Below are 12,453 nucleotides of genomic sequence, written 5' to 3'. Positions count from 1 at the left end.
TTTTTATGAAGCTTAAGTGAGTTAATATTTATATGATGTGCAAAACAAGGCCTGGCACATACTGGATGCTATATAAGTGTATTTTATGTTATTATTTTTTAACACTTACTGGTGTATTATAAAGGATATTGCAAAAGAAACAGAAGAAGAGAATATAGGGTGAGGTATGGGAGAAGGGGTGCCAAGCTTCCATGCCCTCCCTGGGCGTACCATCCTACAGGAACCTCCATGTGCTTAGCTATGCGGAAGCTCCCTGAACTGTGTCATCTTTGGTTATTATGGCAGTTTCATGATGTCAGCATTTTTTCCCCCAGGGTGGAACCCTCTCATGGTGGGGTTTAAGACGTACAATCAGACAGGTGGGGAAGATTAGAGTCCTGTCTTGGGGCAGGTGAAAGGTGGTCAGGAGACAGTCGGTCAGAGGCCTGCCCCTGAAGCCTAACATACCCAACATTGTAACTGAAGACTGTAACAAGGGCTGTGGGAGTTTTAAGCCAGGAACTATTGTCAAAGAAAACCAATGTACATAACATCTCAGGCCATGGATCCCTCAGGCCAGGGATCCTTTACATAAAAAAATATAGGCTGGGTGCGGTGGCTTATGCTTGTAATCCCATTGCTTTGGGAGGCCAAGGTGGGAGGATTACTTGAGCCCAGGAGCTCGAGACCAGCTTGGGAAACATAGGAAGATCCCCATCTGTATAAATAATTTTAAAAATTAGCCATGCGTCTGCAGCCCTGGGCATGGTTGCAGGCGCTTGTGGTCCTAGATACTTGGAAGGCTGACGCAGGAGGATTGCGTGAGCCTCGGAAGTTGAGACTGCGGTGAGCCATGGTTAAACCACTGCATTCCAGCCTGGGCAATAGAGCAAGACCCTGTCTCAAAAAAAAAAAAATAATGTGTGCACACACGCAAAATCAATAATTAGTCCAGTCCATCATAGTGTATGAATGCCTCCCAGGATGAGGCCACTCAGGTTTGCAGATTTCCTCCAATCTTGTCAGGTTTCAAAAGGAGTGGCCTCAGTACATATTATATACAGCTTCACTCTTTCAGACATCTGAGATAATTGAGCTAAGAGACAGTGTCATCTCTTGCTCTGAGACTCTCTTCTGAGTTGTTAATGTAATATTCAATTTTCCTCAATGACCCATTTATTCATTTCTTTACTCTCAGCTGCTACTTTCCTTTCTTTATTAATACCCAAACCTTTTCGCCTTTTGAAGGAACATTAGAATTGCCATTGTGCTGGTCTAGATTGCTGGCAGTAATACAAGTCAAGCAAGTAGCTCCTCGGTCCACTACATTCAGACAGGATAAGGTTAGGTAGATGCCGAACTAGTGAGCTGTTTTTACCACCAGGCAATGTAGCTATTTTCACCTTTAGGCCCAATTTTGCTAGATGGGGTAAAGGTACAAACCTACCCCCATGCCTTAGGAATTTTGATATAATGCTTAGAAACATAGTTAAATGTCCTATGTGTGTGTGTGTGCGTGCATCCTCTTAGAAATCATCCCTGCTGTTTCAGCACTTCTTGCAGCCCTAGTCTTGGGACCACTGCATCAGGTAGAGGAGAAAATATAAATTAAAAAAAAATTTTTTTAAGGTGATTTGGGGAAGAAAGAAAAAAATCGTAGTCATTTTACCAGTGTACTCCTCCCTTGGCAAGAACTGCATAGTCATACCAGCATCCTCCCCAACCCCCTTCCCCATATCATCAAGAAAAACAAAAAACCCAGCAGGGACATTAGTCATACCAGCATCCTCCCCAACTCCCTTCCCCATCAACAAGAAAAACAAAAAAATCTAGCAGGGACACTCAAGTTCCACTCATGTTGAGTGTGAGTACACACTCATGAAGGTGTATAAGCTAGCCCTTCATGTTTTTATCTCCCCCTATTTTAGATAACCAATGTTTCAGTTGCCCATTCTACTTCTCTGTCAAACTATGACTCTAAGGAGGAGATATTTCTGCTCATTGTTGGACATTATGAACTGTACAGTGTATTCTTTGGTCTGAAGAAATGTGGTCAGCCATCCAGATCAGTTTAGTATCTTCTGTTCTGGTTTTTTAATGGCACATTGAGCATTTTTATCTTCCGTTGGATAAGCAAAACCTACTACACAGTCAGTTTCAGTTCCTGTCAAGACCCATTTATAGTTCCCCAGGGCTACTAGCATCAGTCTTACTTGCCAGCCATGTTCATGGCCTTCCCACCAGAGTCTGTGTCTTGTAGTCATCAGCAGTCTCTGTCTCTCTTGCTGACAAACAGAGCAGTTCTTCCTGGCATTAGTTACCTTGGAATTGCCATCTATTAACTAAGCAGCTCTTGAGAGCTATTCATCCGACACTGCAGAATGCAGCAGTTTTTCACACAGTTCCGGAGTCAGTTCTAGGGGAAGAGAAACTCTTTGCTTGTGTTATCTCCTCCTTGCATTCCGCAGGTAGCATAAACTATTTCCATTCTATTATGGAACTCTTCTGGGCACTGCCATCCCCATTAGAATGTTTCTCTGACATCACCGGAGACAGTATGGGTGTTTCAGGTATCATAGGGGTAGTTTCAGCTAATGTCTTGAGGGACAAGACAGTAAATGCCCCTCAAGTGGAAATTCTCTAGTCCAAACCCCAGTAGTTGTTACTGGGAGGTGCTCAGAGGCTTTAGCCATAAGCCTGAGGAGCTCTGCCACAGTGGGTGATGAAGTAGAGAATTTATCCTTCCCAGCACTCTGGCTTCTACTCTGCATTTTGTGGTTCAGGCAATTGTGGTTCCCATTTAGCATATCCAGTTAATATTGCCTGAAGGTCAGATTTACATGCCTTCTGTTTTACACTACCAGGTAGGGGAAACATTCCCCAATCAGAAACAACATTTATTCCCATGATATAATCAGGTAAAAGAGATGCAACCACTTCATATGAAGTGTGTTCAAATATACCAACTTTCCTAATCCTATTAACACTTACATTTTTATGTTCTCTTTTCAGGAACTTCACCCCCAGACCATTTTACCCTTTCTTGTGCAAAAAGCTTTGGGTTCCTTGCTGCTGAGGGTTGAGCCTAAAAACTCCAGCCCTTTTGTCAGTCTTTATCTTCATTAGTTTCCCCCACTATTGTCCCAGGCCAGATCACATTTTTCATTGTAGTCTCTGCCTTCCAGCATTTTTTTTCTTTTTTTTTTGATACGGGGTCTCATTCTGTTGCCTAGGCTGGGGTACAGTTGTGCAGTCCTGGCTGACTGCAGTCTCAGCCTCCTGGGCTCAATCGATCTTTCCACCTCCACCTCCTGAGTAGCTGAGACTATAGGTAGGCATCACAATACCCAGCTAATTTTTGTATTTTTTGTAGAGACAGAGTTTTGCCATGTTGCCCAGGCTGGTCTCAGACTCCTGGGCTCAAGCAGTCTACCCGCTTCTGCCTCCCAAAGTGCTGAAATTATAGGCATGGGCCACCATGACCTGCTCTACCTTCCAGCTTTCAACATTTCTCCAAACTGGGAGAAATACAGTAAACTGGTTTGGCATCCTTTAATGGTGGGAGACCAGGAGGGACTCCCTTTGGTCCAGCCAACCTTTGATAGTGTTGTATTAATACCTTTGTTTTAGGCCAGGCATGGTATCTCACACCTGTAATCCTAACACTTAGGAATGCTGAAGTGGATGGATCTCTTGAGCCCAGGGTTTGAGACAAGCTAGGGCAACATGGCAAACCTTGTCTCTACAAAAAATACAAAAATTAGCCAGGTGTGGCTAATTCTTTAGTGTGAAGAAATAACGATTGGCCATCCAAATCCATTTAGTATCTTCTGTTTTTGTTTTTTTGAGATGGAGTTTTGCTCTTGTTGCCCAGGCTGGAGTGCAGTGGCGCAGTCTCGGCTCACTGCACCCTCACCTCCCCGGTTCAGTTGATTCTCCTGTCTCAGCCTCCTGAGTAGCTAGGATTGCATGTGCCCACCACCACGCCCGGCTAATTTATTTTATTTTATTTTTAGTAGAAATGGGGTTTCACTATGTTGGCCAGGCTGGTCTCGAACTCCTGACCTCAAGTGATCTACCTTCCTTAGCCTCCCAAAGTGTTTGGATTACAGCTGTGAGCCACCATGCCCGGCCAGTTCTGGTTTTTTAATGGTTTTTTTTCAGCTACTCAGAGGCTGAGGTGGGAAGATCACTTGGGCCTGGGAGGGAGGGTGAGGCTGCAGTGAGCCATGATCGTGTCTCTGCACAAAGATCTTTGTTTTAACACCATCAGTTTCTATTTTATTCGTTCTGCTTCTTAATAACCATCTAAAGATTTCCATCCTGCTGGTGTGAGTCCCATGACTCTTCCCTTTGTTTTTCTTCTTAGTTTCATTGCATCAATGTTTTCTTTATTCACCTTATTAATAACCATTTAAAAATTTCCACCTTTCTGGGATGAGTCCTTGACTCCTTTTACTTTCCCTATTTTTTTGTTAACCTAATGTTTTTATTAGCATCTGTAAGACTCATGAGGAGAAGCTGAGACGGCAGTTTGATAACGCTTTTTGAACTGTTTATCGATTCTGCAGTACCATCATATGGGGTGCCCATGTAGAAGGGACCCTCTTAACCATAGCATTTACCAGGACCTGGGTAACAGGCATATTCAGCAGGTGAATATCCCTGTCATCACAAAGCCAGTCTCACAAGGCATACATACAAAGCATTTTGGTGCCCCATCTGGGGTGTTACACTTGGTATTTATAGATTACGTTAGGCAGTCCCCATTTTCAGGGGTAAACAGACCTTATAGTGGTTTTTGTCCGGTCTACCTGGCTGGCTGTTCCCTCAGGAATAATCTGTGTGTCTGGATTATATATCCCCATCCATGATTGTTCACTGTGAGCTGTGGGTCCTGCATCATCCCAAACATACTCTTCCACTCTGTAGCATTTAAAACAAAATATACTGCCCCTAATTTAATCACTCTCATCGTCCATTTTAGCAAAGGTTCCTAAAGAAGCTGATGATACCAGTCTATAAGATGTAACAATTCCTTCACACTATACCCTTTGGTTTCAGTAGTTACTAGGTTTTGCCCTTCCCCCACATTGACTACCTTCTTAGTAACCACAGAGTTTAGCAATACTTTCTATTGTCCCTGCATAATTCTTTCCTCTGTGGGTGACTTTGAGGCTGGTAGCCTGAGTTCACACCCACATTTGAGCTGGGCCCAGCCTCCAGTCCTTACTCAGCACCCTCATGTACTTTCATTTTAGCCATTATAGGTAACAGTAACCAAGGGATTGAATATTGGATTGAATATTTCACTTTTTTCTTGTTAGTTTGCATTTCCTTATGCATCCAATGAACCAACTCTTGGAGTTGGATCTATCTCTAAATTCCACTAGTAACTATAACCTTTAGTCGCTGATCTCAACACAGCTGCAGCTTCATACCATTGGTGAGCATGTAATCAAAGATTCCTCATTCCCCACCCTTTTATCCTTTTTATTCCCAAACCACATGTTTCTGTGAGTCAGGGCCTTTCCAGCAAATCCTGCTTCACTAACATCAAGAAGGTAGGGAAAACTCTCTCTCTTACACTACAATAATCATCAACTTCTGTAAGTAAATGTGTGGGGATTTCTTGCACCACATACCAAGCAGCAGACACCAGCTGGGTGTCTTCTAATTCAGTTTCAACACTCTCTACCCAGAGATAGTGAAAGATCCCAGAGGTTCAGGGCTCAGTCCCCAAGACTGTCCCCTACTCCACCAGTCACAAGCCTAGGCCTCAGGAACTTCTGACTGGCCAGCTTCAAGTTGGGGTTCCCTCAACCCCCTCTTTAGGTTCAGTTAATTTGGGGCAGCTCACAGAACTCAGGGAAACGCTTAACATTTGTTGGTTTATTGGATTGAAAGTGACTTGTTTTTTAAATAGACTTTATTTTAATAGAGCAGTTTTAGGTTAACAGCAAAATTGATCTGAAGAAATAGAGTTTCCACGACCCTCTACCCCCACACATCAACTTATAGCCTCCCCACTGTCAACATCCCACAGTAGAAGGGTACATCGTTACAGTCAAAGGTGATTTTTTTAAAAGCCAAATACTGCCCTTTAGGACTGTTACTGTGGAAAACTGTATTGTTAGTCCAAAAGTGCTGTCCATTGCGCAGACCTTTTCGTAAACTCCCATTAGTGCTAACTTTTGAATCAGTTTTTGTTCACAGAGGCAGTAACATTTTTTGTCACAGCCTTCTTTTTTTTTTTTTTTTTTTGAGCAGAAATAATATAGTTTAGTCACTGACTTATCCATCAGACTAGGTTTTGAATGACCTATTAGCTATTTATACACATTTAATTTTCCCCTAAAGGTTAAGTTTTATTCCCACTTGAGGTTGTTCAAAAAGATGCTCTGTGGACCAGGCACGTGACATTTTCTCTATTTTGTTGTCATTGTTTGTTTATATGGTTGTTGCAGGCTTCTTAGTAGGTGAAGCAACTAGGTTTGATTCATTTTTTTCTGTCCTCTACATCTATAACTCCTTTTACTTATAAAGCCATCAGGCCCACATCCACTGACTTGTTTTACACAATATTTTTACATTTTATGCAGTTTTTATTTAGCTTAATAAATAATAGAACCTAGTATATACCAGAATTATCTTATGTACTTTACAAATGTAACTCATTTAATCCTCATAATAACCCTAGAAGGTAGGTGCTATTATAATACCTGTTTTATTCTGTAATTGAGACACAGGTTAAGTAGTGTCTGGCTGCTCAGTAAATGATGAATGGGGGGAAATTTCCCACAGTTACTGCTTTAAAGGATACAACACATATTTGAATGCCTAAGTTCTTATATGATTGATTGGAAAGTGGATCCTGTTATTCTGTGATCCGATCTTATATACTTAGCTTTTCACCTTGCCAGAGGGCTTTAGTCTTCTCTGTTATCAGACATGAGTGCTTTACTTTGGTGATAGTCTTTGATTATTTTTATATGTGTCATGAGCACTTTCATTGCAGAGAGAGTGGACTCCAGAGATTGTCATTTCAGGACACTTTGATGGTGTCCAAGACCTAGTCTGGGATCCAGAAGGAGAATTTATTATCACTGTTGGTACTGATCAGACAACTAGACTTTTTGCTCCATGGAAGAGAAAAGACCAATCACAGGTAAAATGTCTTCTTTTATGTATTTATTTATTTAGTTTTGGGACAGAGTTTCACTCACATTACCCAGACTGGAGTGCAGTGGTGCAATCTTGGCGCACTGCAGTGTCCTTCTCCAGGTTCAAGCAATTCTCCTGTCTCAGCCTCTGGAATAGCTGGGATTAGACATGCCCACTACCACACCCATCTACTTACTGTATTTTTAGTAGAGATGGGGTTTCACTGTGTTGGCCAGGCTGGTCTTGAACTCCTGACCTTAGGTCATCCACCTGCCTTAGCCTCTCAAAGTGTTGGGATTACAGGCGTGAGCCACTGTACCTGGCCTCTTATTTTACTAATCTATTTGAAAGAAAACATCCATGAACACATGAAAATTAGGGCAACTATGCTAGCTAGCCATTAGGAAAATGCAAATTAGAACCATGATGCACTGGGCATGGTGGCTCACGCCTGTAATCTCAGCACTTTGGGAGGCTGAAGCAGGTGGATCACAAGGTCAGGAGTTCAAACCAGCCTGGCCAAGATGGTGAAACCCCATCTCTACTAAAAATACAAAAATTAACCAGGTGTGGTGGCAGGCACTTGTAATCCCAGCTACTTGGGAGACTGAGGCAGAGAATTGCTTGAACCCGGGAGGTGGAGTTTGCAGTGAGTTGAGATCGTGACATTGCTTTCCAGCCTAGGCAACAGAGCAACGCTCTGTCTCAGAAAAAAAAAAAAAAAAAAGAACCATGATACAATACCTCCACACACCCTCTTGAATAGCTAAAGTAAAAAATATATTAACAAGTGCTGGGCCGGGCGCAGTGGCTCACGCCTATAATCCCAGCACTTTGGGAGGTTGAGGTGGGTGGATCACGAGGTCAAGAGATCGAGACCATCCTGGTCAACATGGTGAAACCCCGTCTCTACTAAAAATACAAAAAATTAGCTGGGCATGGTGGCACGTGCCTGTAATCCCAGCTACTCAGGAGACTGAGGCAGGAGAATTGCCTGAACTCAGGAGGCGGAGGTTGCGGTGAGCCGAGATCGCACAATTGCACTCCAGCCTGGGTAACAAGAGCGAAACTCCATCTCAAAGAAAAAAAAAAAACAAGTACTGATAAGGATGCAGAGCAACTGGAACTTTCATACATTGCTACTGAGGATGCAGAATGATACAGCCATCCTGGAAAATGGTCGGACATTTTATTTTTTGTTTTTTGTAGAGACAGGATCTTGCTATGTTGCGCAGGCTGGCCTTGAACTCCTGGCCAGCCGCAAGTGATCCTCCTGCCTCAGCCTCCCAAGTAACTAAGACTACAGGTGTGAGACACCACACCCAGCTAATTTTTAGATTTTTTTTGTAGGGACAGGGTAATGCTGTGTTGCCCAGTTTTGTTATGTCTCATAATTTTAGGTTTAATTCATTAGGAAGCATTATCAAGTGTATAGTAAAAGCCTAAAGTCATATAGTATTAGATGATAGTAGTTGAGGGCAGTTCTTTTTTTTTTTGAGACGGAGTCTTGCTCCGTCACCAGGCTGGAGTGCAGTGGCACAGTCTTGGCTCACTGCAACCTCCACCTCCCAGATTCAAGGAATTCTCTGCCTCAGGCTCCGCAGTAGCTGAGATTACAGGCATGCACCATCACTCCCAACTGATTTTTGTATTTTTAGTAGAGATGGGGTTTCACCATCTTGGCCAGGCTGATCTTAAATTCCTGACCTCGTGATCCACCTGCCTCCACCTCCCAAAGCACTGGGATTACAGGTGTGAGCCACCACGCCCAGCCTAGGGCATTTCTTGTTTAAGGAAATTTTCACTATGTTAGGCACCTAGAATAGAACAAAATGTAAAAGGTGGATTCTGTTTTCAAGGAGATTACCATCTAGCTGAAGGGTAAGGGTATAGGTAGGGGGCAGTGGAACTAATGTACCTGTAATTATTAGATTAGACCAGTTAATTGCTAATGCTGGCCTTGAGCTCAAACAGTTGTAAAACTTCACTGCTGGTAAACTTTGAACTGCTATGTGGTAGAGAAAATCAGGATCCTCTGCTTCAGTTTCTGATAGAAATTCATGGAACTAACTATGAGTCATTCTGTAAGAGCTAATGAAGTTTGCCACTAACATTATTGCTTCAGTAACACATGATTCAATAAATAGAGTTGAGAATATTGGGAACAACACCTGTAGTTAACTGAAAAACAAGTCAAATGATTTTGAGTGATTTTCTGTGGCTCTAGGTGATTGTTACCAGTACTGCCCAAGTGTGGTTTATTCATGGATGAATTTGCCCCCATGGTTATATTTCTATTGTAAATAATTTTTATCTAATAATTCGCTTGTTGAAAATTCAGGTTTTGAACCATCATTTTTGCTTATCCTGTCTTACCCAGGTGACTTGGCATGAAATTGCAAGGCCTCAAATACATGGGTATGAGCTGAAATGTTTGACAATGATTAATCGGTTTCAGTTTGTATCTGGAGCAGATGAAAAAGTTCTTCGGGTTTTTTCTGCACCTCGGAATTTCGTGGAAAATTTTTGTGCCATTACAGGACAATCACTGAATCATGTGCTTTGTAATGTGAGTATTTCTCTAAATATTTTACCTAAATCTAGTCACTTGATTTTAAATTAAAAAAATTTTTGCCTCAGGCTTTAAATGGAATATATGGGTAGAAAGAAAGTCATATTGTTTCTTTTTTTGAGGTGGAGTTTTGCTCTTGTCGTCCAGGCTGGAGTGCAATGGCACGATCTCGGCTCACTGCAACCTCCGCCTCCTGGGTTCAAGTGATTCCCCTGCCTTAGCCTCCTGAGTAATTGGGATTACAGGCATGCACTACCATGCCCAGCTAATTTTTGTATTTTTTAGTAGAGACAGGGTTTCTCCATATTGGGCAGGCCCACTCAGGTGATCCACCCACCTCAGCCTCCCAAAGTGCTGGTATTACAGGCATGAGCCACCATGCCTGTCCAAAAGTCTTACTGTTTTTTAATGGTTTGACCAACTTTTTTGTGCACTGTGAGGTGTAATGATTTAAATACTAAAACCAGAAATTTTGTGTAGCAAATGAGCTAAAAATACTGTAAAGCTGCACTAGTTTTCAATTGAGACATGAATACTATGTTTTGTCACTGCGTTAGGAACCTAGAATAAAACAAAATAAAAGATGGATGCTGTTTTCAAGGGGATTAACATCTAGCTGTAGGGTAAGGGTAGAGGTAGTGGGCAGTGGAACTAATGTACCTGCACTTATTAAATGAGACCAGTTAATTGCTTAATCTTGTACTAAAGTAAATTTCATAGAAGGAAGAGATCATTGTATTGGAATAATGAGAACATGTTTAATGGGACTTCATTTGGGTTTTGTAAGAGTAACTTTTTTTTATGTTTATACTGCTTTCTAAAAAAGATTTGAGCTACTTATAAAAATACATGGATTATAAAAATTATGAAGCAATTTTGAAAGGAAAATTAAGAAGATAGTTATGTTACACAGAAGTCCATATCATACAGTCCTTCACTTAGAGTTGAATCACAAATTTGGTTCTGAGTTCTAAAAGGGTGAGCACCCTTTTGATAGGCAAAAAGAAGGCGAGAGAGAACAAAGGGGAGGCCAGAGCTGTTGTGTTGAAATGAAGACTGGATGGAAGTGGAGAGAATGGGGAAAGTCCATGGTAAATAATCTTAAAAGGCAGGCACAGTGCAACTGTGGGGTGCTGTTGGAGGCTTCTACACAAAGAGTGATGAAAAGCATTTTGGAAGAGAGTTATCTGGAAGCCAAGAGACTCTGAAGGCAGTGAAACTAGCACCAGTCTGGGTAAGACTGGAGAAGAAAGTGAAATTAATTAGAAATGAAGTACCCAACTGAATTTCCTGGAATGTATACTCAGCACCTCATTCTACATGCTTTCTTGATGATGTGAAGAGGTTTTAAGATTCTGTTGTGCTTGTTTCTAATAATAATGGACAATAGGAACAAGATCAAAAGGAAAGTCTTGATTGTGGTTCTTATGTAGAGCTAAGCATATGGAGGTGGAAGGGCAGTTAGTTTCAGGATCTCTTCAGTTCTAGGAATTGAAATGGAGTTTTAGGATTCCATGAGAGGCTTAGTCCCAGTTATACACTTAGTTCTATGTCCTAAGATATAGGGATCTTGTAGAGTGGCGAGCTGCTTGCTCCCATTTGGGTTTTGCTCACATATCAAGTTTTGGGATCTGTACGTAGGAATGCCTCTTATTGTTCCTTTCTATGTTAGTTTTTCTTGGTTTCTGAGATAAAGCATACTGTTTCTTGTGTTCCTGGTAGCCATTTTTTATGGTTTTAAATTCTTACTATTCATGTTTGTGTCTAGTTTCAGCTTCTGTATTAAAGTCTCAATTGTACAGAACACTCTTAGCTTCTGAGCATGTGCCAGTTTTGATGATTTGGTTATATACAGTTTCACATGTAATAATTTGATTGATTAAATAGCAAAATATAAGCAGATACTGCCTTTTCAAATGGCACTCATACAAAGTTTTAAAATACTCAGTTATTTAGATATGTTTAATGAAAATACTATGACTAATACTGTAACCGTTCCCTTCTGGGAAGCATCTGTGTTTATATGAGCATCATTATGTAATGTAGGGGATGTGCCTGTGAGATTATCTTGGAAGTAGAGCTCTGGGCCTTCCATTTGCAGTCCACTGCATTTCCTGTCAGACCCGGAAACCCATTGAAATATTATGGTTCGATGAGTTCCCTTTATGAATGAGAGGATGCCTGACTTTATGGATTGGGTGAGAGTTGGAGGCCTGGTAGGGCCTCTCTGTTGGAGAGCGATTGCTTAGTGTTTCATTGTTGGTTCAGGAAGTGAAAGTACAGGTAGACAGCCACGCAAGATGGTCTTTAAACTGTTTCTCGGCATTTATGAGCATGACTTTTTTGTAGTGCCTGAAGTAACAGTAACTTTTAGTTTTAAAATTATGATGTAAAACTTTAGCATTTAAAACTTAGATATTATATTTTCTATTCTAGCAAGATAGTGATCTTCCAGAGGGAGCTACTGTCCCTGCATTGGGATTATCAAATAAAGCTGTCTTTCAGGGTAAGGATTTTGTCTTCAAAATTATTAAACCTGTAGTGGTACTTAAATCCTAGTCAACATTTGTATAATGTCTACCTAATGTTTGTTGCAGCTGATTTTTTTTTTAATCACAATACATGTATCTATCTTCTCCATCACTAATTTTGTGATAAGTACTCTTTGTACACACTCAGACCACTGAAGTAGGTGTAGTTTTCACAAAGCATGGTTTTGTTTTTTTTTTTTTTTTTTG

General features: G+C 41.3%; 1 protein-coding gene across 3 annotated transcripts in view; it reads left to right on the top strand.

The window, feature by feature from the left end:
• Positions 1 to 12,453, top strand: part of ELP2 (elongator acetyltransferase complex subunit 2) — a 48,095-nt gene that overhangs the window by 16,894 nt on the left and 18,748 nt on the right. For all 3 annotated transcript variants that reach the window (XM_021670029.2, XM_021670030.2, XM_021670031.2), the window contains exons 12-14: positions 6,998 to 7,147; positions 9,524 to 9,712; positions 12,152 to 12,221. In XM_021670029.2, coding sequence (XP_021525704.2) covers positions 6,998 to 7,147; positions 9,524 to 9,712; positions 12,152 to 12,221 — 409 coding nt within the window. The remainder of the gene's footprint in view (positions 1 to 6,997; positions 7,148 to 9,523; positions 9,713 to 12,151; positions 12,222 to 12,453) is intronic.

The sequence above is a fragment of the Aotus nancymaae genome, unplaced genomic scaffold (assembly GCF_030222135.1).
Source record: "Aotus nancymaae isolate 86718 unplaced genomic scaffold, 86718_ANA_hifiasm-v0.15.2.pri h1tg000020l, whole genome shotgun sequence".
In the NCBI taxonomy this organism is placed as follows: domain Eukaryota; kingdom Metazoa; phylum Chordata; class Mammalia; order Primates; family Aotidae; genus Aotus; species Aotus nancymaae.
The sequence above is the reverse complement of the archived record's forward strand: the minus strand, read 5'-3'. Positions and strand labels throughout refer to the sequence as shown.